The sequence below is a fragment of the Micromys minutus genome (assembly GCF_963924665.1).
Source record: "Micromys minutus genome assembly, chromosome: 4".
NCBI classification, from domain to species: Eukaryota; Metazoa; Chordata; class Mammalia; order Rodentia; family Muridae; genus Micromys; species Micromys minutus.
This window is the reverse complement of record NC_137973.1, coordinates 34,289,946-34,316,451: the sequence shown is the minus strand read 5'-3', so window position 1 is coordinate 34,316,451 and position 26,506 is coordinate 34,289,946. Positions and strand designations below refer to the sequence as shown.

The window sequence follows — 26,506 nt, the reverse complement described above, 5'->3', positions numbered from 1 at the left end:
TCCTGGGAATGCCTGGCTCCGTGTGGGAACAAACTCATTTTCTAGCTGAAGTCAGTGTGAGTACTGAGTTGAGCTAGCTCTGAGAGAGTGACCCAGAAGGGAACTGTTTACAGTTACAGCTCACCTCTCCAGAACCATCCCTGTGCCTCTTCTAGAGATTCACAGCCCATAAATACCTGAAGCAGGACTTTCGGCTGGAAGTGTTCAGTAAAGCTCCAGTCCATTAAGCTGCGCTGTTGTGTTTTTTTTATGTCCTCTATGTTGGCTTCCACCACCATCTTCTTGGGTTTCTTTAAAAGAAAGAAAGAAAGAAAGAAAGAAAGAAAGAAAGAAAGGAAGGAAGGAAGGAAGGAAGGAAGGAAGGAAGGAAGAAAGAAAGAGAAAGAAAGGAAGGAAGGAAGAGAGAAAGAGAGAAAGTGAAAGAAAGAAAGAAAGAAAGAAAGAAAGAAAGAAAGAAAGAAAGGAAAGGAGCGAAGGAAAAAAGAAATCACAGGAACACACTTTCAGCTCTAATTTGCATGAGTCCAAATGGAGCGCTGTTAGACTGTGCACTTCCCCCCATGCACCCCATTTAATTGTGGGAATCTGCATATGTACAGAGCCATATGGCAACATTTTAGGAGGGCCACTGCCAGAAAGAAGTACGCCTTTGACTCTTTTTTTTTTTTCTTTTCAAATGCACAACATAACCTAAATATTTTTATTGTTAGGTTATACTCTTCAGAGTCCTGTTAGCAATTATAGGCAGGTTTTCTGAACTCACTTCAAGACGGTGTTAGTGTTACATGGGCTGTATGGTCAGCAGGTGTTTGTGAGGTTGCCAAGCCACACTGTCTAGAGAGGGGCAGGGAGCTGGGAAGTTTTACTTCAGTTAGAAAGACTAGTAAATTTAACCCCTTTCACTCCAGATGGAGTTGGGGATGGGATGTCTAAATAACCCCTCTTCCCATCATCAACATTTTCCTTCTACAGATATCTCTCTCTCTCTCTCTCTCTCTCTCTCTCTCTCTCTCTCTCTCTCTCTCTCTCTCTCAACTGGTCAGGGGTTTTCTCAGATCATCTTACTCGTCATCTACACTTTAAGGAAAATAATTCCTTACTTTTTCAAGAGAATCATCCTTTGTGTCTGCTTCATCTTTGATCTTACTGTCCTCGGTCTGCTCTGTAAATCAAAGACAGCAACATGCAGTTGTGTTTGGGCTTTGTTCTTGCCTCTGGCCGGCGCTGTGTCTCTTCAGTTGCCCGTATGATCTATGTTTCTGTGCTGAAAAGGTAATTCCTGAGAGGCAGGTTTCGTGCCTCCAAAAAGGTGTTTGTGTCGATAATTCTAAGTCAGTGCCTACCTAGAATTTATCCCAGAGTCTTTGAAAAGAGCCTGGCTTCTTCTCTGGTGTGCACTAAATCAATCCAGCCATTCGTCCAGACTGTATATGGCTCACCTTCTTGTAGCCTTTGCCTTATGAATGGCAAACATTTACTGTCTAAGCTAGATCACTGATTCACTGCTTTCATCCCCCTCCCTCTGGTGACCTTCACAAAGCCTTTTCAGATTTCTGTGAGCCTTGCCAGTTAGATGACAGAAGGCTGAGGTCATGTAAACAGGAGAAATAGTGAGGAATTCACCTGTTAGAGTGACAGCACCCTACCGCTCTGTTGAGATCTTCTGACCACACACCATTAACGTGCTATTTAATGAGCTTGTGCACCTTGACAAGTGGAGTTTAACAGGTATCAGTTAAATGGGCAAATGAGTGGGCACATGGATTCCAGTGTACCCTGCCAGAAGTGAGGCATATCGGCTACCCCATGAACAAAAGTGATACATCCTTGGCTAGGCGGTAGCCGTCTGACTAGATGAGAAAGGAACAGATCTATGCCAGGGATTTTCAAATCGGGAAGGGGACCAGGACGAATGAGACACCAGAGAGAATGCTGAAGAAATAGCTACTGTAGTGTCCCCCACAGCTGAAGAAATAAATGGAGTATGTATGCTTGAGAAGAATAAGTCTTGTGGCAGCACACTTTGATGTTGCTGAGTGGCTGAGCCAACCTGGCTTCTTATCAGCTTGAGAATAATGGCAAATTCCATGTCACAAAGCTATGTGCAAAGCAGTGTGGCCTCCCTCCTCTATCACGCTCCTCCCAGTCCCTTAGCCCTTCTTTTTCCCATTTCAGGTTGACTGGCCAGCTTGTTGTGCGTGGGCACTTCTACATTTGGCTTTCCCTCTGTCAGCCATATTTTCCTCTAAGCTATTCACCTATTTTGTGCTCTGACCACCTTCCTGAAAACCTCTGTCTCTTCATAGCTTTGATGGGGTGGGATCCTTCCTATTTGTTCCTGGTCTGCCCCTCTGCCTCCAATCACTATTGCTGGAGAACAAGGCTGTGCCCTTAGTGCACGCTATATATTCAGCACCTGGTGGGCCCTCCATGCTATTTTTTTTTCCTTCTGATTGAATGGGGTGAATCTATGAGACACATGAAACTAGCTAGGAGGGATAACAGAGTTGTATAGAAAATAGAAATGTGAAAGCAAATCTATATGAAAGGCTGATCTGAGTGTGAGCATTAAACTTGCATTTTCATTTTGTTACAAAGAGACCCATATGTGGGATTCTAGAGTGGTAAGGTCTGAATGCCTACAAAGGACAGGTTAATGCTTTTCTCTCTCTGGGGCACATCTATGCATATCTTTGGTCCTAGTTCTCTCTTGTTCCCTAGTTGCTGCAGGTGACAGAATGAATGTCCCATCTTGACTTAGTGGAAGATGTTAAAACCAATTTAGTTCAGCATTTGTATAAACGTATCCACTGAAGACAGAACTCAGGCCAACTATGATTCTAAATAGACCATGATGTCCCCTGTGTCTCTGGAGCAATTGATACGAAATCTGTAGAATAAAAATTCTTTTATCCTATGACTGCCAGATTTCCAGGAGATTTGACATTCCCTCCTGGGTCTAAAGAGCCAGGAAAAAAAAAACAAAAAAAAAAAAAAACAAAAAAAAACAACTCTTTAGAAAGTATGTTCAAAACTTATACACTAGTGATTTTGTCAAAGGAAAGAACATTTTAATACTAAGCTGAACTATTGATTTCACAGTAGAATAAAAGCCATTTATTTCTCTCTGTCTGATTCCTGATTTCAACCACATAATCCTTTGACAGTGTGATTCAGTAGTCTTTGACACATCTGGAAATGGACGCTTTCCTTTCCCTTTGAAAAACAGCTTTCCTAATCTGTTTTACTTTAGAGATGACAAGATCCCTCTGCAAAGCGCTTACTTTATTAAAAAAACACCCAACAAGCATAAAGGGCACATCTAAACCTACAGCCTCATGGTTATCAACTCTCAGGTTTTTCATAAATATCCAGTGGACCTGTCAAGTTCAAAAACAGTCTCAGATGGAAACCCAGGGTTTGGTTAGGAGAAGCACAAATATTCAGCCCTTCATGTCCAGAAACAGGCATATCAGTACACATGTTGTTAAAGTGCAGGGAAACACAGACATAATTTCTACTTCATTTAAGTGAAATTAGAGTGGTTGCTTTTGAAGTATAAACTAGAGTTAGGAGGAAAAAGGAAGCCCAGACAACATCATCATCCTCTTAGGGAAACAGTCACAGAGATACAAGGTCGGATGCCCTCTTTGCTCAGATCTGAGGGCTCCTGGGTGTGTCTGCATTCTTTATGAAGCTCATAGGGCTAGAAATCCACTGTCAACATTGCTGGGTTCTCAGGACATACTATGTACATCTGCCTTTCAGTCTGAGTGTTGATAGTGGTAGAGTCATTCATGGGCTCCTCCACACCATGTGAGTGGTTTGACCACAAGGTGGCAAAAGTTGCCTGAGGAAAGAAAACTCTACTGGAGAGCCGCCTGTAGAAAAACAGAACAGCTAAACAACCATGTCTGAGTTTCTGCTCTCCCAGTTGGTTCTGGGAGATTAGTGTGTGTGTGTGTGTGTGTGTGTGTGTGTGTGTGTGCATGTGTGTGTTGTGAGTGAGACTATCAAGTAAGCATACTTAGGGTATAGACAAAATCCCCATTCACAGGAACCAGTTACACATCCAAAGTCCATCTTCTCACCTCCTTTACCCCAAACTCCCAGGTCTTCCCCAGCTCCCAAGCTCCCTTCCTCCTAGCTCCTTGTCTTCCTATGATCTGTTTGATTTCCTTTCACACCCTACCTCTCTAGCACTGGCCAGATCTAGTCTGTTCCTTTCTCTCTCCGCTTCGGACTTTTCCAGATGTTCCTGAATATTCCCCTAACCCTGCCCCATACATAGTTAAAAAAAAAAAAAAAAAGACTCCTTTGTAATAAAGGATCAGCTACCTTGGTGGTTCTTTACTGTGCTCGTTTCACATAGCTAAATAACTCAAGGTTGAAATTTAACTAGTTAACGTTTTAACTTTCAGGCTCTTTTTGGAATTCACAATTCAAAGCTGTCAGCGTCCTGACATGATCTTCTTCAGATGCATTCTACAGGTTTTTTACACTCAGTGTTCTCACCATCACTCAGTTTGAAACAGGTCCTAATTTCTATTGTAACCTTTGCCTTCACTTGGGTGGGATATATACATGTACTTCTTAATTTCAGTCACATGGTACTTATCATAACTGCTATTATGAGAACTGTGTGATTTTTTCAGTCCTGTAAATTTGCTTCAGTTTGTTGCATGGCCCAAGAGAAAGTTAGTAATTCATAAATTAAAATAGTTATGACTCTCAACAAGCTATGGTTCTGGAGGCCTTACTGGGCATCTAAGCGATTACAGAAAAGTAGCAAGGCATAATGACGTAAGGGGTGAGTAACTCAGTTTTGACATCTCTTGGATACAGCACAGAAAATGGGGAAAAGAGCAAACTTCAAAGAGGTTTTAGGATAGGGTGTATAGTAGCAGAGGAGTGTGAAGCAGGCCACACTCTTGTCTGAAGGTTGTAGGGGGCTGCGGAGAATAATGCCCAGGGAATAAAGGAGCCATGTCTCAGGCAGGCTTCTCAAGCAGTGGGTAAGGCAGCACATGCAAACTTAATCCAGCATCCTCTGTACCTCCTAACGTCATTATTTACAGGGTTGTACCGGAGGATAAGAGTAATGTCCTGAGCTAGAACAGGAGCAAAAAGGAAGGTACGTTCACTGAGTTCTGGTCTATACTTGGCACTTTGTTAAATCATCATATATAATTTTTAAGCAGTCATGAAGTACTGATGGGGAAAGTTGCAATTATGTTCACTGTACTAATTAAATTAATTTTAACTTAAAAACTTAATTAATTAACTCATTAATTAATTATTGAGTTCTCTACAGGAAGAGTGAACTGAGAGGATCCCTTGAAAAATAGAATTGGAAAGGGAGGACTCAGTATAGTTTCTTTATCAGTTACTTAAATATTAAATCTTTTTTTATCCGCTGAAGAAGCACTTATGTTTAAGTGATACCTTTTAAACTTGTCTCTTTATTTCTGTCTGAGCAGAGCAGAGTCTATGCACCCTTTCACTTACCCACGGACTCTGGTTGGGGACACATGGACCCACTGGTCTCTTTCTCTGAGCACTGTCTATTACTAGAATACCAGAGCTTCATGGAGCTAGAAGTAGAATATGTCACGGTGCTTGCAGCAGGGTTATCAGAATTTTGGAAATTTTCATCTTCTTTTGCATCTTGCTCAGCGTTGTCAAAACTCTGGTTCACAAATAGTATTCTGTCTTTGTTTTCAGTTTCTAGTCAAGATGAAGAGCATCCATTAGACACAGTACCAGGAAGGCTGTTCCACCCCATCCTTTTCACACAGCTTACCTTCTACTTCTGGCTTGGCCTTCTGCATGTTCATCCTGTGGATGTACCGCTGCCTTATCAGTTTAGCGAACCTGGCAGGGTTGTCCCAAGGAATGTTGAAATTTTCAACATCTGTCTCACTGATCACCTCAGTAGGCTTGAGATTTCCTGACTCATCCACCTCTGAGAGCTTCAGGCTTTCAAAAGTAAATACCTTGAAGGCTCGTTCCACTTCATTCCAACTCAGAACTTCTGTAAAAGAGCAGGACCCCTGCCTCAAGGAACAGCTCTTGTTAGTGCATGATACAGGGCTGACACAGGCAACTGAGGGGCACCAGGAGTTCATGTCATCATGAATACTGGCCTGACTTTAAATACAGGCTTCAGAAGTCTTCAATAAATATCAAAGGTCCAGACCTTTGAAAACATAAGTACTGAGAAAAATCAGTTAGGATATAAGAGACCTAAGGGACACTGATTTATAGCTTTAATCAGTGTTTGGTACCCATATTCACATGTCTGAACTTTCCAGGATGCTATATCGGTTTAACTACCATATATTTAAGATTCTATTGGCATATTGCCTTTGGGAATTTGACATTTGTGTCTATTACAGGGTATGATACTTAAAAGGTTTTCCTATTCATTCAGGTTCAGAAAAAGCCAAATATAAGACCTATAACTTTCCATGTTTCACGTCAACGATTACCAGCTGTCTCTAGCCAGCTGTATTGTGCATATAGTCACTAAGCTGTGTGTGACAGTCTGGCTTTGCCACAGGTGCCTAAGATCCAAAGAACACGATTTCATTCTTAAACTTTCAAATTTCAAGATGGAAGCTCAAGAGGTAGAGACTAACAAAAACAATTCAATGAATTATAGTCAAATAACAGTCAAATAGATTGTTCTGGATTAGTGAACCCTAATCATCTTGGTCCTTTGTCATGCCCTTCCCAAGATGAACTGAATAACATGGGAAAACAATATAGGGTTCTAAAAGAGAGACGGGAAAAAGGCAAAGGAGTTACTGAACAAACATTTTTTTTTTTTTTTTAATCTGAGTATGGTTGTACACACCTATAGTTCTAGTAGTTAGCAGCCCGAGGCAGGAGGATTATCATGCATTCCGGCCCAGCCTCAAATCAGTCTCAAAACAGACAAACAAAAGTAATAATAAGTAAATATGTTCCCGAGCACCTACTGGGTATTAGCAACTGCAATGAAGGCTAGTGAGCAAAGCCACGGGCTCCCAGCTGTCGTACCACATCGTGACAGTGGCTGAAGAGAGACAAATGCACACGACATCAGATGACGATGAGAAAGGAAGCCAGTCAGGCCACCGGAAGTGAGTGAGGAAAGGCTGTGGTCTTATTGTATACAGGAGACTGGGATGGCTGTGGAGGGTGCTTAGATAATAAGACAAAAATGAGAAAGGATAAGAAACATGTGACAAGAGGTTGAAAGACTGGCAGGGGAGGGGCTTTTTGGGTCCTGGTTGATAGCTTTGGTTTTACAAAATGGCTGACTATTAGAAACTTTGAATCAAAGAAGATGCAGGACCTGATGAACATCCCAGGATGTTCTGGTCCTTCCGTGGATAGAAGATTCACAAATGAGAAGGGGAAAGCGCAGAATGTGGTCAGAAAGCCATTGAACTAGCCCAGGGTGATGGGATGGAGCAGCCTGGTGGTGCGTGTGGGATATAAATAAAGATGAAGCAGGTTCATTCTGCAGCCCAGATCCTAAGAGTACAGTGAGAAGAAATGGGATTCAAGGTGTGTGTGTGTGTGTGCTAATGTTCTGCTGATTTTGGTGTGCTAAGATTTTTTTTTCTGATGAGTTTAACATCTACATTCATTAGAAATATTGGTTTATAATTTCCTGTTCTTTAAGAATGTTTTTGAGACTTTCATGCATGCGTACAAACAGATTTGGATCATGCTCACCCTCCTGTTTCTCTTTTTAATTCCCCAGCATCCCCCAGCATCCTCCTCGATCATATAATGTCACCTCTGTCCTAGTCTCCTTCCTCTCATGGGAAAAGGTTAGCTTGAACCTACCCATTCGTTAGTGGTATGTTGACAAGGGGCTATCTATTCGTTCCTCTATCCCCAGGACTAGGGTTAGTCATGGCACCAAGAAGGACTTCATATGATATCTGCCCTCCCTTCAGCTCAGGAACATAAGGAAAGGATGCTTGTGAGAGCACCCAGCAGCCAGAATTTCAGTTGTGGGTCTACACTATTATTACAACTCTACAATAAATAGTTCAGCTAGCCAGGATTTCAGATTTTTTTATGAGATAGAAATACATTTGGACTCGGTAAGTCTTAATGTTCATTTGAGCCAGGAGGTTTTATGGTTCTATAATATATCTTCATATTTCAATTTATGTAGCTGACCATGTAGCTCACTGGTAGGGAACCTGTCTAGCATATGCCCAGCCATAAATTCAATTGTCAGTACTGAAAAAATTAAATTTCTGCATATAAATACTGTTTTCAGGATTCTACCTCAGGATAGCATTGAACAGGAATTTTCCATTGCTCTCCTGCCCTCAGACTACATCATTTCTTCTTTCCATCCTTCTGTGCAGAGGTAATTCAATGAAGTGCTCACAATCCACCAAATATACATTCCAGTCAAATTCTGATAACCCAGACCTTCTATTTCTCTTCTCTAACCCAGAAAAAGAAAAAAAATGTGAAGAAAAAACAATTGACTACATGTCATTTCTCAGTGCGGAAGGGGGTGTGGCTCTGATGTGTAGTTGTTATGAAAAAACTTGCTTTGTAAAGACAGATGAAGGACATTCTTGATTCATGGCTAGGAAAGCTCTCAACCGGATTTGGGAGGCCAAGACTTGCAGAGACAATTGAGCACTTCACTTCTATGAAGAACACTGACAGAGAGGTTTGTATTTAAAAATCACCTCACGGGATCTCTTCTGTTCTCTCACCCCAGCCACATTGCAACTCGTGGGAACGCCCCAGTGTAACCATGTGATTGGATGGTCCAGACTTCAACATCTGTCAAATGAATAGAAACATAGCTTCTCACTTAAGTGGTGGAGATCTTCTTCAGACAGTTTTTCCTTTGTGCTCCTCTGGGTGCAGATACAAGTTTCCCGGAGACTTCCCAATCCACTGCACAAAATCATTCAATGAGTGCATTCTACATTGGAATGCAGTGAATTTTATCAGTACAGTTAGACTGAAATGTACTAATGTGTCCAATCTATTGAGTCAAGCTAGATACAAGAAGGATATTTCAAGTTTCCTTTGAGCACAGTTCTAGAAGTCAAAAGTGCCCCTTGTTTCTTGAAAGTGGAGTATGAGGCTTCAGACTGATAATTGCTTAGTTGGGGCAAAGTCAGCTGATCAGGCTTTCTCTTCTTCTTCCTCAGCTAATGCCACTGTACTGTATAGTTTGTGTGGATTTCTAAAGGATAAAGGTGTCCATTCCTTGGTGACCCCTATCAATCTGTACCTGTTTCTATCTACCTATATGTCTATCTGTCTGTCTATTTTTTCTTGGAAAGGAACTATGGCACCTTGAGACAAGAGGGTTTGGTTAATTTTTTTTATAGTTGTACAGATACATGAACCATTTCTCCTTGGAAGTAGGATGGGTTGCACTATCTCTAACAGCACCAGGCGGAGCTGTGTGGCTCAGGGGATTAAGAAATCACAGTAGACATGTGCACAGTGGAGCACTACTCAGCTATTAAAAACAATGGCTTCATGAAATCCCTAGGCAAATGGATGGAACTAGAAAATATCCTGAGTGATGTAACCCAAGCACAAAAGAACACACTGATAAGCCTAAAAGGTCAAAATACCGAAGATACAATTCACAGACCACATGAAGCTCAAGAAGAAGGATGGCCAAAATGTAAATGAATGTTTCAGTCCTTCTTTGAAGGGGGAACAAAATACTCATGGGAGGGATGGAGAAAGAGTATGGATCAGGGACTGAAGAAAAGGCCATCCAGAGACTGCCCCACCTGGGAATCCATCCCATATACAATCACCAAACCCAGACAATATTTTGGATGTCAAGAAGTGCATGTCCACCAGAGCCTGACAAATATAGAGGCAGATGCTCACAGCCAACCATTGGACTGACAAAGAGGTCCCCAATGAAGAAATTAGAAAAAGGACTGAAAGAGCTGAAGGGGGTTTGCAATCCCATAGGAAGAATAACAATGTCAACCAACCATATCGCCCAGAGCTTCCAAACCACCATCCAAAGAGTACACATGGACAGACCCTTGGCTCTTTGCAGAGGATGGCATTGTCTTGCATCAATAGGAGGGGAGGCCCTTGGTCCTGTGAAGGCTCCAGTGTAGGGGAATGCCAGGGAGAGAGGCAGAAGGGAGTGGGTAGGTGTGGGAGCACCCTCATAGAAGCAGGGGATGGGGGATTCTGAGGGGGAAACTGAGAAAGAAAATAAAGAAAATATCCAGTAAAAGAAAAGAAAAGGAGAAGAAAAAGAAGAAAGAAAGGAAGGAAGGAAGGAAGGAGGGAGGGCGGGAGGGAAGGAAGGAAGGAAGAAAACACAGTGGAAAGAAAATCCACTATGTCAAAGTCCACAATGTTATATGACAGAGATTCTACATGGCCAGTGACATTGCCAGGGCCTCTGGAAGTCCTTTGGGTGGTCAAAATGCTCTTTTGGGAATAGGATGCAATTGCATGGTTACTAAGTAAATTGGGTATAAGCTGAAGCCAGGTACTCACCGTTCGTACAGAAATGCATAAGCTCGTGAATGGTGGCAAGCCGCTTAGTGCTGTTCCAAGGCGGGGGCAGGGGGAACTGCAGGAATTCCCACAGTGGTAGCTTGGACTGCATCTCCTGCTCAATCTGAACTGGGTCAAAATTCTTTTGGTCCTTACCATTTCAAAAAGAAGAGAGAGAGAGGGGGAAAGCAAGATGACAGAAGACACGAACAGGAGCTGTCCCATGCCTCATGCACATGGAGAAGGCCAAATGGGATGCCCTCACTCTCATCCGGAAACGGGTGAAACCAGGAATGATTGAGGACAACAAATCCATGTTTGTAATTAGGTGAGAAAAAGATAGTTCTCATTTTCCCAGAAGTTCCCGGAGTACAGACACAAGGGAGCCCCCATTACTGCCGACAAGCTGCCTGAGTTTGGAGTGCGTTTGTCTGTCTTTTCTGAGATCCTTTGCTGGCCACCACAAGTATTTCATAGCAGCAGATATTTAAAGAAGAAACCCATTATTTCCAAGATTCATTTATATCTATGTGTGTGTATGTGTGTACGTGTACATATATCTGTATATGGATGCGCTTGGAGGCCTGAAGTGACTCACAGTAGCTGGAGTTACATACAGTTCTGAGCTGCCTGACGTGGGTTTAATAGATTTACCTTGGGGTCTCGGACAAGCTGCAAGTCCTCTTAACCGCTCAGTTAATTCTTCAGTACCCGACCGTAAAGCTTTAGTGCCCATGTAATGGTGGTGACCGTCAAGTCCATAGTTAACTGGACCCCTGGGATTAGGCCAAGTGCTTTTTACTGACATACTTTGCTCCTGTCCACTCCCGTTTCTGAGCCCCCATCTTTCAGCGGGTTATTTATCCTATATACTACATTTCATTAGCACTGGTTGGTTAGATCACCCAATGAGATTTCCCCATCTGATGAATGGCAAACACGCCTCCTTACACCAGCTATGGGAGGGAGGTGGCCTGGTTATTACCTTCAGTGCATACTTCTTGTGGGCGTGCCTGTCGTGGTAGTTCAGCAGGAGAGGGCCTTTGGGCGGGGCTTTGGGTTCACTCTCTCCTTCAATCAAGAATATCTCCTGGAGATTCTGTTTAAGTTAAAACCATATCAATTCGATTAGGTAATGCATGCTTCGTTTGTTTTGAAGTACAGAAGCTCTTTGGCTTACTCATGTTCGGACCTTCTTTTCCTTCTCGGAGAGGCAGAGTGAAGGCAGGATGGACACAATGTGAGCTGCAATTCTGTAGTCTAAGCCGTCCGCTCTGGGGGACGGCTCCACCAGACTCGGTGGGACGAGATCTTCTTCCGTTGCTACAACCTATTGAGGAAGGCCGTGGGGGAGGAAGTGGCTTAGTACCCAGCTTTTTTGCTGATGCGCATGCGCTCCCATTGCTCATAGTGAGGAGGGGGCTGGTCCATTGAAACATTGGCGCTAATGGCAGCAGAACGTCGCGGATGGCAAGAAACGAAGGCGGAAATGTTTGCGATCCACGCATTAGATGTAGTTTTAACAACTGCCTTAAAATATATAACACAAGCTAGGAATAATAGTGAAAGTTACAATGCTGATTGTTTTGTTGTTGTTTGTGTTTGCTCTTTCTCATTAGGCCCTGAAGATGGTGCTCATAATTTAAGCGGCATGGTCGCCACCTTCCGTCTGCACACATTCACTCTCCCCCAAGCCTCATGGACACTACCTGGCACAAACAGCATTTTCTGCTTGGTAGAAAATAAAACGGAGGTGAGTGACTTACATGGTCAGTCCAAGTCCGCAGAGTTTGAACTGAAGAATGGGGACTTCCGGCCAAGCCCTCATTTCTCTTTTCAAATATAGAAAATGTCAACGGGGGGATCAGTGATAGATAATTATGACCTTAAGGAGGTCAAATCAAGGTCTAGAAAGATTAAATGCCTTGTTCAAGTTTGCTTGGGGGTGGGGGGAGTAAAAGAAGCAGGAGTATAAGCAAAGACCTAACACGGACATCCAATAAACACTCTCCTGACAGCCCGTGCTTCTGCCTCCCTGTTCAGAACTGGACCACCTCAGGAATGTCGCACTTCTAGGCAAGAAACAGTGAGATCTGGGAAGGATGCTGCGGTTCTCAATCCCAGATGCCACTGGGACCCGTGAGACGTAGGGACGGAGTATAGAATCTGGCTTGGCTCCCAGTAATGGCCAAACGTATTGGAGGGACTGGAAGAGAGGCCTTCCGTAGATCATCTAGGCGCAACTCTTTATAATGAAAGCCTCCTCCCCAACCCCTGGGGTGATCCTTGACAAAGAAGATGGTCCTTGTTTTTCCAGACTGTTTTATTCATGATGCAGGTGAATGCACATGTCTTCGTCAGGGTAAACCAGGAATTAAATATCTTTTATAGGAAGGGATGCCTAGGAGGAAAGCTCATTGGCTAAACACTTGGGGCCTATTAGCGTGGAGAACTCTAGGTTTTCATGTTATGTAACTGGTTGTCATGGTCCTCTTAGTGGAGTATTATGGTCATATGCTCCAGGGCAGGTAGAATGTGGCCAGGAGCTGATTCTAACATCTACCATTCTTAACTATGAGATTTACTGGAGTTTTGAACCTGCTTTAATGTTACCAGTTCTTCTGTCTGGTGGCACCTACCCCACAGTCCCTTTGCCTTTAAATATTTGCATTGTTGTATTTTTTTTTTTTTTTTTACTCTTCTACAAGGTTGATCACCTTTTCCAGTTGTGACATTATAAACTGAGTATTTGGAATTTTCAGGGGCGCTGCCCTTCCCACGGGAGTATTTAGTGGCATCCTCACACTTTGTGGGATACAAGTGGCCCCTTCCCATTGTCTGAACCAATCTCCTCCACTCACTGCAAAGTGCCCACAGGGAAGCATGCTACCGCCCTGTTGAGAATCACTGCTCTGGGAGAAAAGAGTCCTGTGTTCTCTACTCAGTCTTTGGAAACACTCACTACTGCTACTGCTTCATACTTCTCAATAATTTCATGAATTCATTGGCATCCTAAAGGAAGTTATAACTGCTCCATCTCTGAAAATCAGAGCTCTAACCTCTAGTCCTGTAAGCGGCATCCCATTGCTGCAATTTGGTTTCCCTTACCCAGTAACTGTCAGGCCTTTCATGTTCATATAACTCCAGAAAGTCTGTCAGAGGAGGGGGCAAGGTGGATCAGTCATCCTTCTGGTTAAGTGGAACTTATTAGGTGATTATGGAATAGTCAATTTTTGAGTTGATTTGAATGAAAGAGGGGAGTCAGTGGTAAATAAAGTCATGAGACTCCAAGACTCAGAGGTTTTTAGAGACTTGAGCTTTTTTGAATGCATTGACATGATAAAACTATTGGTCTCACTAAAACCTTCTGGGGTAAAGGAAGCTATTAGTGTAACTTCCCAGAAAATCAAGGGAGTCTGTACACATGAAAACAAAACAAAACAAAATGAAACAAAACAAAAACCAAACCAACCAACCAACCAACCACTCCCAGCTCCCACATCAGGAAGCTCTCAAACACCCGTGACTTCACTTCCAAGGGATATAATCGCATTTTCTGGCCTCCACTGGTCCATTCACACAAGTGATATATATCCATGCATGAAGGCATTCACACAAACATACATTCATAAACAAATATTTAAAGATTAAAGACCATTAATAAGCTTATCCCCTATCCTAGTGTTTTTCTTTATTTATTAAAATAAACCCACTGCCCTGGTTTTCTTTCTGTCACTCTAATAAAACACTGACCAGAAGTTACTTGGAGGGTGACAGTGTTCAGGTTACTGTCTATCCTGGAGGGAAGCCAAGGCAGGAACTCATGGCAGGAACTCATGACAGGAACCTGGAGGCAGGAACTGAAGTGGATACCTGAAGCTTACTGGCTTCAATGGCTCACTCAGATTGTTTTCTTCTTCAACCCAGAACTACCTTCCCAGGGATGGCCCTTCCCTAGTGGGCTGGGCCTTCCCACAACAATAATAAGAAAATACTCTACATACATGCCCATGGCCAACTTGATGGAGGCAACTTCTTAATTCAGGGTCCCTCTTCCCAGGTAATTCTAGTTTGTGCCAAGTTGACAAAAATGAGTCAGCACCTCTATATAAAGACACTTTTAAGTATATATTCTGTCCAAGCCTTGGGGAATGTTAAATGAGCCCAATGTGTATATGTGTGTGTGTGTGTGTGTGTGTGTGTGTGTGTGTGTGTAAGTGAAAGAGAGAGAGAGAGAGAGAGAGAGAGAGGGAGAGAGAGAGAGAGAGAGAGAGAGAGAGAGAGAGAGAGAGAGAGAGAACAAAGAATGAAGTTGGTGATTAAAGTAGTTCTACCTGGACTATTCTAACTTAATAAATGGTCTGCATCCCAGATGTTCTGAGTATAATTACAAAATTGTCCTAAAGTTTAGAAATAAAGAAAGAGAAGTTAGTCAAGGTTGCTGCCAGGGGAGAAGCTTCAACATTTACCCACCTGCTCTATCATACAGTGCAGTATCAGGGGCACAGAAATAAATTCCTCTGGAATTGGATTCAGCAGGTCATTGTAATACCTCATGTCTACTTCAGTTGTGATGATAAAAGCTATTGTCAAACGCAGAAAATGACATTGCCCGGTTAAGATGCATTCTCTATTTTTTCTTGAAATTCTGTCCATAATTAAGAACTGTGAGGCATGAGTCAATGTAGACACTGTAGGGGGAGGGGCTGCTGACTACAGTACAGAAGGGAGGGCAGTACTTAAGCCTTAAGGAGGTAGCAACACAGGGCTGGAGAGATGGCTCAGAGGTTAGGAGCACTGACAGCTCTTCCTGAGGTCCTGTGTTCAATTCCCAGAAATCACATGTTGGCTCATAACCCCATAGGAAAGACAAAAATATCAACTAACCAGATCCCCCAAAGCTCCCATGGACTAAACCACCAACCAAAGAGTAAACGTAGAGGGACCCATGGCTCCAGCCACATATGTAGCAGAGGACGGCATTGTCTGGCATAGGAGGAGAAGTCCTTAGTCCTGTGAAGGCTCATTTCCCCGGTGTAGAGAATTGACAGGGTGGTGAGTTGGGAGTGGGCAGGTGTGTAGGAGGAGAAGCATCCTCATAGAAGCAAGGGGAGGGATATGGGAAAGAGGGGAACCAGCAAAGGGGTAATATCTGAAATGTAAATACATAAAATAGCAAATAAAAAAAAAGGAACAAAAACCCAGGAGGTAGTATCACAGCAGCTAATTTCATCATGCCTGATGGTGGAACATGTGGCTCCTCATACTGTGGTTTCTTCTTTCCAGGGGCTGGAACAGTTGGTGAAGTCTGAAAAAACAATAATTAAGAAGTGCTTTCATCAAACATCACAGATCCACTAGCAGGATCCTAAGAAGTGAGGGTGCGACAAGAGCAAGCGGGACACAGAGCATCCCCCGGTCTTGGTTTGAGTCATGACAGCATCCACATCTTGGGATATCTTGTCCTCTCTTCTTCAAAATATTATTATGCATTCCTAGCCCCACAGGTTCTCCACGGGGCAATTCATTCTCAAATCTCTCTAACCCTGGTTCCCCCCTCAGTCCTTCTGTGCTTCAAAGGTGCTGTCTTAGTCATTCATGGTCTCTGTTGCTGTAATAAAGTACCATGATCAAAAGCGACTTGGGGAGGAAGGATTCATTTCTTCTTACACCCCATACTGAGAGAATTTAGGACAGGAACTGTAGCAGAAGCCACAGAGGGACACTGCTTACTGGATTTCTCAGTTTGATATATATATATATATATATATATATATATATATATATACCATAGGACTACCTGCCCTGGAAAAGCCTTGCCCAAAGTGGGCTGGGCCCTTCTATATCCGTCATTAATCAAGAAAATGCCATGTAGACTTGCCTATAGGCCAATTAAAATAGGCATTTTTTCCTTCTGAGACAGCCATAGCTAGTGCTGGATTGGCCAAAAGAAAAATAAATAGCTGGGGTATGTGCTCCTCCATTATTTTATTAATATTGACACACAAATACAGCACTATGAAATAACCTTCCCTTTTTGCTTACTCCAAGATCTCACATTAGCACCAATATCCCAATCCCAAACATTCACACTTTTAAAAGTTCCACAATCTTTAAAAATGTCAAGAACTTGAAAGTTTTGTCTCTTCAGAAACCCAGTGTCCCTCCACTGTGGGTTCCTGTAAAATAAAATACCAGTTAAATACTTTCTTGTCCCCAAAGGGAAAATCCAAGGCACAGTCACAACTGAATCAAAGTAAAACCAGATCTTTTCAATGTAAGGTCAGTGCTTGATGCTCTGGGGTCACTCCTGATGCTCTGGGGTCTAAAGGGCCAGTAAGCAGTGCCCCTCCGTGGCTTTTGCTTCAGTTCCTTCCTTGACTTTCTGGCCTGCCTTGCCCCAGTGATAGAGTGTGACTGGAGAGTTCTAAGATGAAATAAATCCTTCTCCCATAAGCTGCTTTTAGTCACAATGCTTTATTACAGCAACAGGAACCCTAATGATTATATCTGCTGCTTCCATTCCTCTTTACCCTGTTGAAACTGGTGACATTACACGCCCCTTCAGGAAATGGGGCAGGGGACATGTCCTGTCATGTGGCCAGCATCTTGCTGAGCACTAACACTGCAAACACTGAGATTGTTTTGTGCCCCTTGTTTCCCATGCTGGCCACCACACCCAGAGCTGACAGGTGGCTCTTTTTTGTTCTTTCCCAGGTGAGGAGTGTCTCAGTTAAGGTTTCTATTGCTGTGATGAAACACCATGACCAACAGTGGGTTGTGGAGGAAAGGGCTTATCTGCCTTATGCTTCCACGTTTTAATTCACACTGAAGGACATCAGGACAGGAACTCAAACAGAGAAGGAACCCAGAGGCAGGAGCTGATGGCAGAGACTATGGAGGAGTGTTGTTCAATAACTTGCTCATTTTGATTTGCTCAGCCTGTTCTCTTGTAGAACCCAGGACCACCAACCTAGGGATGGGACCACTCACAATAGGCTGGGCCCTTCTTCATCAATCACTATTTAAGAAAATGCTTTACAGCTGGATTTTATGGAGGCATTTTTTCTGTTGAGGTTCCCTCCTTTCAGATGACTCTAGATTATGTCAGGTTGACATAAAACCAGCCAGACTAAGACCTCAACACATGGCTCTTACTGCTCTTGCTAAGAGGTGTTTCCTTGCTCCTACCCTTACACCTCAAGCACAACAAGCAGCAGCACACCAACACAGGTCTTCACTGTAACTCTTTCTTCATAGGCTTTATAAACATGAAAATCAAGTTACATCATCCCCAAGATTACTACAGAGCTCAGAGCCCATGCTTACTTACTTCCGGGATTGTGATCGCTTCTAACACGGTCTTATCACTAACCACTTGCGGGACATTGATGAGCTGCATGCTCTGCAAGTAGTGATGATGCTGCCTCTTCCAGTCCAGGCTATCGTACATCAGACAGGCAATGTTTTCAAAGATCTCCGTGCCCAGCTCGAGCTACAAGTGAGCGAACCGGTGAGAATTAATTCATCACTGCTGTCATGCTATCAGAATAGATAGAACATGTGTAACTTTCCAGAAGAGCTTAGTTCTCTTTTACAGGAAATCAAATCCCCAGATCCCCGAACACCAAATTCTAGTGTCAGTGAGTGAGTTTTTCTACATAAATTCTTCACGCCCTTCATGTTCGCTGCAGAGATTCTGACGCCATCCGATACCATAATGTTTAATGTTTTAGTAGCGAAAGACAACCTCTTCATCAGCATCTACAGGGTGCTTCACCTGCTCAGCGCTTCAGATCCTAAATCCTGTTAGATGATTTTGATACATTTGGCTTAAGACAAGCAGGCGAGCAGTTGTTGATTCCTTTAAGAGCCCAGAAGAGCGCAGAGAATTCCCTCACTCAGCCTTGTGTATTGTCTGAGGATGAAGGAGTATAACTGTGATCAAGATTTCTCTTTTCCTCCCTTCTTTCCTCTTACTGAGCTGGTTTTCATCCATGGTCCTGTTAGCAGGAAAGCTGGAAGAAATCCAAATTACTGCTTCTCCCGAATTCACAGTTTTTATGAGCTGGCAAAGCAATTATAGATCCGCTATGGTTATTACTTAAACTTTCACTTTCTGGAGTAGGGAAATTCTGGGATGGCTGTGTCTGTTTGTCTGGAGGCAGAGAAGCACCGAGTAGGTCCATCCCCTATCTGAGTTGAGGAGATCGGGTGAATGGAGAGCCTCTGTGGGGCCAGTGACTCATAGGCTGGCAGCCATGCAGGGAAAAGCTCTGTCCATCACAGCATGCCTGAAGGTTGGCCTCACACACTCGCATCAGGATCGGGGAGTTTTCAGTTAAGCTTCAATCAGCTATCCTGTGTCTATGCACATGTTGGCATGGAAAGGCAGTTTCCATCCTCATTCCTAAAGGAAATACAGTAAAGTTTCTGCCCAATGATCTGTTAGCACGACCTATGTGATTCATTTTAAAATTCACTAGCAAATGATATGCCAAAGGCTGGCAGATTATTTCAGCAGCCAGAGTGTGTCATGAGGAGTTTCAGATGTCTTACATGAGCTCTCAGCTCATTTTGATTGGTAGGTACTTGACATAGAGTTTTCATTATCTTAGTTCAGAAGAAGTCCAGGCGGCTTGTTTGAACCAGAGGATGCAAATGCTCTCCTCCATGAAGGGAGGAAGGAAGACTCCCACACTGGTGGCTCCTAAAGCAGATAGGAGGTCATTACCAACTCATGGGTAAGAATACACCCCCATGGACCTGGCCTGCTTCTTCATGAAGCAGCCTTATTACTTTTAAGCTCAGTGTGCCATCCTGAGTTTAAAATAGACTTTGATCTTCAATTAACCTCAATGGTCCTTTTTTTTAATCTTGGAAATCAGTTTTATTGATAAATCATTTGTGGGGTAGACTTTCCCCATTATCTTTAGTAATGGATCTTTTATTCGTAGAGACAGGACTAACTGCTTATTGCAGCTGGGTACCGACCAAAGCCCTGGCATGAACCCGATGCTCAACAATGACCTACAAAGGGGCTGATGGAAAATTAGAGGGCCCGGCTGGGCAGCACAGCCTACTGTTCTCTAGAAGAGCTGAGTGTTTCCAAGGCCCAGTTAGACACACTGGACATCAATCTAGTTCTGAATTCAGGAGCGATCCACTGTAACTAGCATTTTATGTAACATTTTGTTCACCATAAAATTTTTTTCTGGAGTTGAGTATCAGGTAGTTTTTACTATATATTTGCTAAAATATTAAATATGGCCGCTGTCTTTTTCTTTAAGGTGGGATGAACTTATATGCGTGTATGTGTGTGTGTGTGTGTGTGTGTGTGTGTGTGTGTGTGTGTGTGCCTTCATGTATGTTCACATGCACACATATGCATAAGCATATGGAAAAGCCACAGGTTGACACTGGGTGTCAAGTACTTTTCAACTTGTTTTTGTTTGTTTGTTTTTGATATGAGATCTCACCCTAGAGCTCATTGATTGGTTTGTTTGGCTGCCCAGTGAACTTTAGGGTTCTGTCTACATCTGACCCTCTGGTGCCAGGATTACAGGTGTGGGCTGACCTGTTTTTATGTGGGTGCCAAAGATCCAAACTTGGACCCTCATGCTTGTGTAAAAAGAACTTTGGATTCTGAGAAATCTCACCAGACCCCAATTCTCAGAAGGCTATGCAGCCATGTCTTCATTCAAATGATAGGAAAAATGTTTCTCCGAATTGAAATGTGTAGAGCAGTACACAAGGAGGAAAATAACACCTACCAACAGATGGTAGAAAGCTGGCTTTAATGAGGGAATTTAGAATTCCAAGGAAAAAGATTTTCCACAAATATTACCTCGAGAAAATAAGATGAAAAATTCCTAGTCCTCCATTACTGGAAGAACAGTATCTCTGGAATAGGCAACTGTGCTGACTCAATTTAAAAAGCACCAGTGAAAGGCAGATGAAAGCAGAGCCCTTTCTGCAATGGTAGAAAGCAAGAAGGATAAAAGCTAAGTAGGAAGTGTGAGAACATCTTCAGGAAGCACTGGGAGAAGCAGAAGAAGATGCCGAGTAAGCAATTTTGCTAATTCTGGCTCTTTCTGCAGCCTGGATCCAGGTTCATTGCCAAGTACAGCGCAAGGTTAATGTTTCTTCTTGCCATAGGTAACTCAATGTGCAATGTCTCACACTGAAAGCTATTATTACTTTTTCTCTTTCTTTCTTTCTTTCTTTCTTTCTTTCTTTTTTTCTTTCCTCCTCCTCCTTCTTTTTTTTAAACAATGGAGCTACCTAATGCCATTTATTCAAACTCTTGCTGTCCTTAATGCTTCAATTGTAGTCTTTCCTCTTTATGTTTTGAGATAATAATTAATTATAATATATTTCCTTCCCTTTCCTCCCTCTGAACAACTCTCATCTACCCTTCTTTCCTCTTCAAATTCATGGGCTCTTTTCTCATCAATTTTTAATTGTAAGCATATATGTTCTTATATATACATATAAACATAAACACTCTAGTATGCATACATCTGTACACACACACAGACATGACAAATCCTGCTCAGTCTGTGTAATGTTACTTGTATGTATGTTTTAAGGGCTGATCGTTTGGCTTTAGAAAACCACTGTGCTTTTTCTGGGGGAAGACCTCTTGAGCACATTCCAGCGTTCTTCGGTTGACTGTAGCTTGTGTAGGGTTGATGCCCCTTGGGCTTCTCCTTGTCTGGTTTGGTATGTTCACTGCTGTTGTCTTTGTTCAGCTCCCAGTTGGGTAGTCATATTGGTAAGACTTCGTGGGTGCAGCTTGTGATGTTAGTAATAGAGACAATTTCGCGGTAAACACCCTGATCCATTGTCTCCTACAATCTTTTCTTCCCTCTTCCACAGTGTTCCCTGATCCTCAGGTGGAGAAGTGCTTTGAACATGCATCCATTGAACATGCATCCATTGAACATGTATCCATTGAACATGCATCCATTGAACATGCATCCATTGAACATGCATCCATTGAGCATGTATCCATTGAACATGCATCCATTGAACATGCATCCATTGAACATGTATCCATTGAACATGTATCCATTGAACATGCATCCATTGAACATGCATCCATTGAACATGTATCCATTGAACATGTATCCATTGAACATGCATCCATTGAACATGCATCCATTGAACATGCATCCATTGAGCATGTATCCATTGAACATGCATCCATTGAACATGCATCCATTGAGCATGTATCCATTGAACATGCATCCATTGAACATGCATCCATTGAACATGCATCCACTGAACATGTATCCATCATGATGGGAATCAACAGCTCTGCATTTTGGTTGCAGTTTTCTGTGGTGGCCTCAGTTTCCTCTTTTTTTTTTTTCTTTTATTGGATATTCTTAAAATTTACATTTCAAGTGTTATCTTCTTTCCTGGTTTCCCCTCCAGAAACTCCCTAACCCACCCCTCCCCCTGATTCTATCAGGGTGCTCCCTACCCACCCACCTATCTACCCACCTTCTCTGGCCTCTCTGCCCTGGTATTCCTCTACAATGGGGCATCAAGCTTCACAGGACCAAGGGCATCTCCTCTCATTGATGCCCAACAAGGCCATCCTCTGCTACATATGCAGCTGGAGCCATGGGTCTGTCCATGTGTACTTTGGATGGTGGTGTAGTCCCTGGGAGCTCAGGGGGTTCTGGTTGGTTGATATTGTTGTTCTTCCTATGGGGGTTGCAAACCTCTTCAGCTCCTTCAGTCTTTTCTCTAACTGCTCCATTTGGAGACCCCATGCTCAGTCCAATGGTTGGCTGAAAACATCTGCCTCTGTATTGTCAGGCTCTGGCAGAGACTCTCAGAAGACAGCTATATCAGGATCCTGTCAGCATGCCCTTCTTGGCCTCAGTCTCCTCTTAATGCTTTCTCTTCTTTGACTAAGTGCCATCCAGCTCAAGGCAGTAGGACCAGGGCTTCACGGAACTATTGTCCCTTAGCTCAGAATCAGCACTTTCTGTCCTTAGTCTGCTTTTTTCTTTGTCCCCTTTTCATTTCCCTCTTCTCCTTTTCCCTTTTCCCCGTGTTTCCTTGTTCACACATCCCCTTTCCTCTGTCCCTCCTTGTTCTGCCATCCTCCCTTGTCTGCCTTTCCCTTTTTCTTCTTCCCTTTCCTTCCCTTCTCTTTCCTTTCCATTTCCTTTATTTTTTCTCATCCCTCTTACCTCTTTCTCCATTCATGTTTCTTTTCTTCCCCGCCCCAGTTCTTTTCTCTCCTCCCCATTTTGCTTCCCCTCTCCTCTCCTAGTCTTCTCTTTAGCTATGAATGGCTTCTTTAAAAGTCTACCCTCTCCATCCAGCTTTGTCCAGATCCTTTTCAGAAGACCTCAGAGGCTGGAGTCTCCCCACAGGTTCTGCTCTCAGTTCAGCTCTCTCGATGCTGAAATGTATACCTTGCAAGGGATTAGCGTGTAATACAATAAAACATAAAGTCGCTAACATCATAGTGATACATGTTCACATTTTAATTATTACTCAGATCATTACTGAAGCACAATCCAGAGCCAAGTGTCACTTAATAAAAGAATCAGCATCTGCTGCATCTTATTATCATTAGTTCAGAATAAAAGTTACAAAATCAGGCTATGATACAACAGTGGTCCTTGTCACCATCATTGTCCCAACAATGATAGAGCCCAACAAAAGACATTGTTACCAGGACCTAATAAATGAGTGGCTATGCATGGACCACTCACTCATGCTGACCAGTGGACTCACCATCAGCTCATTGTCTGACCAGTCAGAAGGAAAATATGTCGTCTTGACCATGTAATGGAGTCGAGCAACATCAAAGAGATTTGTTTCAGGTTTCTCATTATTCAGGATTGGTTCCAAGTACTTCCAGAAAACCTCAAGTTCCTTAATGTCATTTTTTCTCTTCAAAATTTCAGCTTCCATTTCTAATAATAGCAAAATGTTTTACTGTTAAATCAAGGTATTGAATTTCTCCCCACTTTGTCTGGATGTAGTGAGTCATATGCATGATACGATGTCTGTGAAGTATTAGCAAAGGGCAAATACAGGAACGTAACTTTGAGAACTTTTTCGAAGCGGGAAGACACAACCATAAAATCAAAATGGCTGCTATATGAGCTCATCTAAGTCCACCTTGCAGTAGAAATCTGGAAAGATTGTGATAAGATTGCGTTTTGGGAGCCGAAGATGCTCAAGGTACCATGGCCCTAATATTGCATAGAACCAGACTTCCCACAGATCATGCCTTCACCATGTTTGTACTTGCTGCATAAACATTCAAAAACGGAAGTAGACTTCATAGGCCTACAGCCAGAGTGGTTAAGAGTAATTTATGTTCTAGTTAGCTTTCAGTCATCTCACAGAAGGTCTATTTTCCTGGATATTTGCCCCCTGACTGTCAACTGATAAAGGATTTTCATAAAGTTAGACTTTAAAAGCTACCTAAACTATTGATGGTTTTATATGTATATTTCAATATTTGGGTCTAATATTATGACATATTATTCTATTTAAATTTATTTTGAGACAGAGTTTCACTATAACCTAACCTGGTCTAGAACTTACTATGGAGCCTAAAAATGACCTCAAACTAATGGGCAACCCTTCTGTATCAGCCTCTCAAGTTCTGGGATTAGACATATGAGCCAGAATGTTTTTTATCATACAGCATATTTTTATATTGATTTATTAGTGTATGAACTGTCTCATATAAAAACTTTGTCTGGTACTCATACAGCATTTTCTTGCCAGCTTTGGTAACACATTGTTTAACGTATATCTTTTAAAATAGTCACTGGTATGGGCTTAAATCTCAATTTTTGACTTAATAGTTGCCTCTAGTCCAAAAGTCTTTTTTTTTTTTTTTTTTTTTTTTTTGCTAAAATAGAAAGAATATGACATACTTCCTGAGTAGCCGCATAGGATAGAGCTAGGACTTAGTAGGTGATATTTATTCTCCTTCCTGTCCTCCATTATGACCCCTTCTGATTCACTCTCAATACTGTAGCAGCCTATTTTCAGCAGTCTGTCCTCCATTTCATGGGGACTCCACCTCTTGGTATAGACCCGGGGTCCTCCTATATTTCATCTATGACTTTCTAGGCTCATTCTTTGTCATAGTGTAGCCTGTTTGTAGGAACCTCTCCTCACACCCGATTTGCTTTTTATGGGGATTCTGTCTCTTGGTGCAGACCCAGGTCCTCCAGATCTTCTCCTGCATTCCCTCTCGGGCCTGCATTTAGGGTATCTCCAATCATTTTGACTAGCCATAGGCAACAGAAGCACAGTCAATTGTGGACCTCCCACAGCTACCACACTTCTCTAGAATCCAGAGATGATAACGGCAACCAAAGAATGGAACAGCCCACCAACAAAGATGAGATATCAACACCAAGAATATCATAATTCCAAATGCGTACATGAATGCAGAAACACAAACATAAACAGCCAAGACAACATGATCCCACCAGCATCTAACAACCCAATTTTAGGAGGTCCTAAGAAATGCAACAAGGCAAGAACTTGAAAATAGCTATTAGGAATATGTCCAAAGATCTTAAAGAGCATATGAATAAATCCTTTAATGAAGTCTGTGAAAACATAAAAAAACAGATGAATGAAAAAATAAAAACAATTACATGCAGTAAAGTGGATTTAACAAAAAAAAGAGTTACTTAAAAACAAACTGAAATAAGACTGAAAATAAAAAAAACTTTGGACATTGCACAAAAAACACAGAAGTAAGCCTCACTAGCTGAATACAAGGCATGGGTGGGGGAATTTCAGATGAAAAGGTAGAAGAAATGGATACCTCAGTCAAAGAAAAATATTATATCTAAAGGAACTTGGGCATAAAACATTCAAGAAGCCTAGGACACCATAGAAACCTCAAATCTATGACTACTAGGTATAGAAGAATAAAAACCTAGTTAAAAGGTATAGAAAATGTTTTTAAACAAAATTATAAAAGAAAACATTTCCAGCCTAAAGATGAATATGGTTATCAACGTATTAGAAGCATACAGGATACCAAAATACAGGACCAGAAAAGACATTCCCCATGGTCAATACTAATCAAACTACTAACTATATAGATCAGAGAAAGCTACAAGAGAAAATGCCAGGTACCATGTAAGTGTAGATCCATTTGAATAGCACATAATTTTTTCAGTAGAGACTCTGAAGGCCAGAAGGGCCTAGAAGGGCACTTGACCAACTCTGATACACCCAAATTTCTATACCCAGCAAAGCTTTCAAATTTTACAATGAGACCAAATCTAAGAAACTTCTGTCACCAATGCAGTGCTACAGAACACTAGAAAAACTTCCATATGGATAGTTAACCACACATAAGTTGTCACAGGAATACTATTACATCAGTAAATGAAAGAGGAGGGGCCACAATAACAACAAAATAATAATGCTGCTTATTGGTAACTCTCATTATCAAAAGCCTTAATTTCCCAATAAAAACACACAGACTAGCAGATTAAATTGTAAAATGAAATCTATTCTGCTGCATTCAAGAAACATTCTTTTCCAGCAAGGATATACATCACTTTGGGTCAAAGGATGGAAAAATGTATTCTAAGCAAATAGGCTTAAGAAGCAAGGAGGTGTTGCCATTTTAATATTGACAAAATATACTTCAAACCACAACTAAGCACAAGAGGTAGAGAAAGAAACTACACACTCATCAAAGTAAAAATATTCCAAGAGGATACTGAAATTCTAAACATTTGTGCACCAAACACAAGAACATCCAAGTTCATAAAAGAAAGGGAAACATAGCCCAAATCACATATTGACTCTCCTACATTAATACTACAACTGACTCTATGATGGAGATAGCATTCAGGCCATAGAACTAGACAGCCCCACTCATGCTATCTAAAAGTAAGTACTTACTCCGTCAACTCCATAGTTCTGAGAAGGTCTCCAAGTTAACGCATATTGTGTT

At 42.1% G+C, this 26,506-nt stretch overlaps 1 protein-coding gene across 1 annotated transcript in view; it reads right to left on the bottom strand.

Moving 5' to 3' along the window:
* Positions 1-26,506, bottom strand: part of SPAG17 (sperm associated antigen 17) — a gene marked incomplete at both ends in the record, with an annotated part of 212,051 nt that overhangs the window by 96,444 nt on the left and 89,101 nt on the right. Inside the window, 11 exons of the mRNA XM_080915775.1 lie at positions 177-290; positions 1,101-1,162; positions 5,509-5,727; positions 5,804-6,034; positions 10,525-10,675; positions 11,510-11,623; positions 11,717-11,854; positions 14,998-15,107; positions 15,763-15,832; positions 17,858-18,019; positions 23,290-23,471. Coding sequence (XP_080771901.1) covers positions 177-290; positions 1,101-1,162; positions 5,509-5,727; positions 5,804-6,034; positions 10,525-10,675; positions 11,510-11,623; positions 11,717-11,854; positions 14,998-15,107; positions 15,763-15,832; positions 17,858-18,019; positions 23,290-23,471 — 1,553 coding nt within the window. The remainder of the gene's footprint in view (positions 1-176; positions 291-1,100; positions 1,163-5,508; positions 5,728-5,803; positions 6,035-10,524; positions 10,676-11,509; positions 11,624-11,716; positions 11,855-14,997; positions 15,108-15,762; positions 15,833-17,857; positions 18,020-23,289; positions 23,472-26,506) is intronic.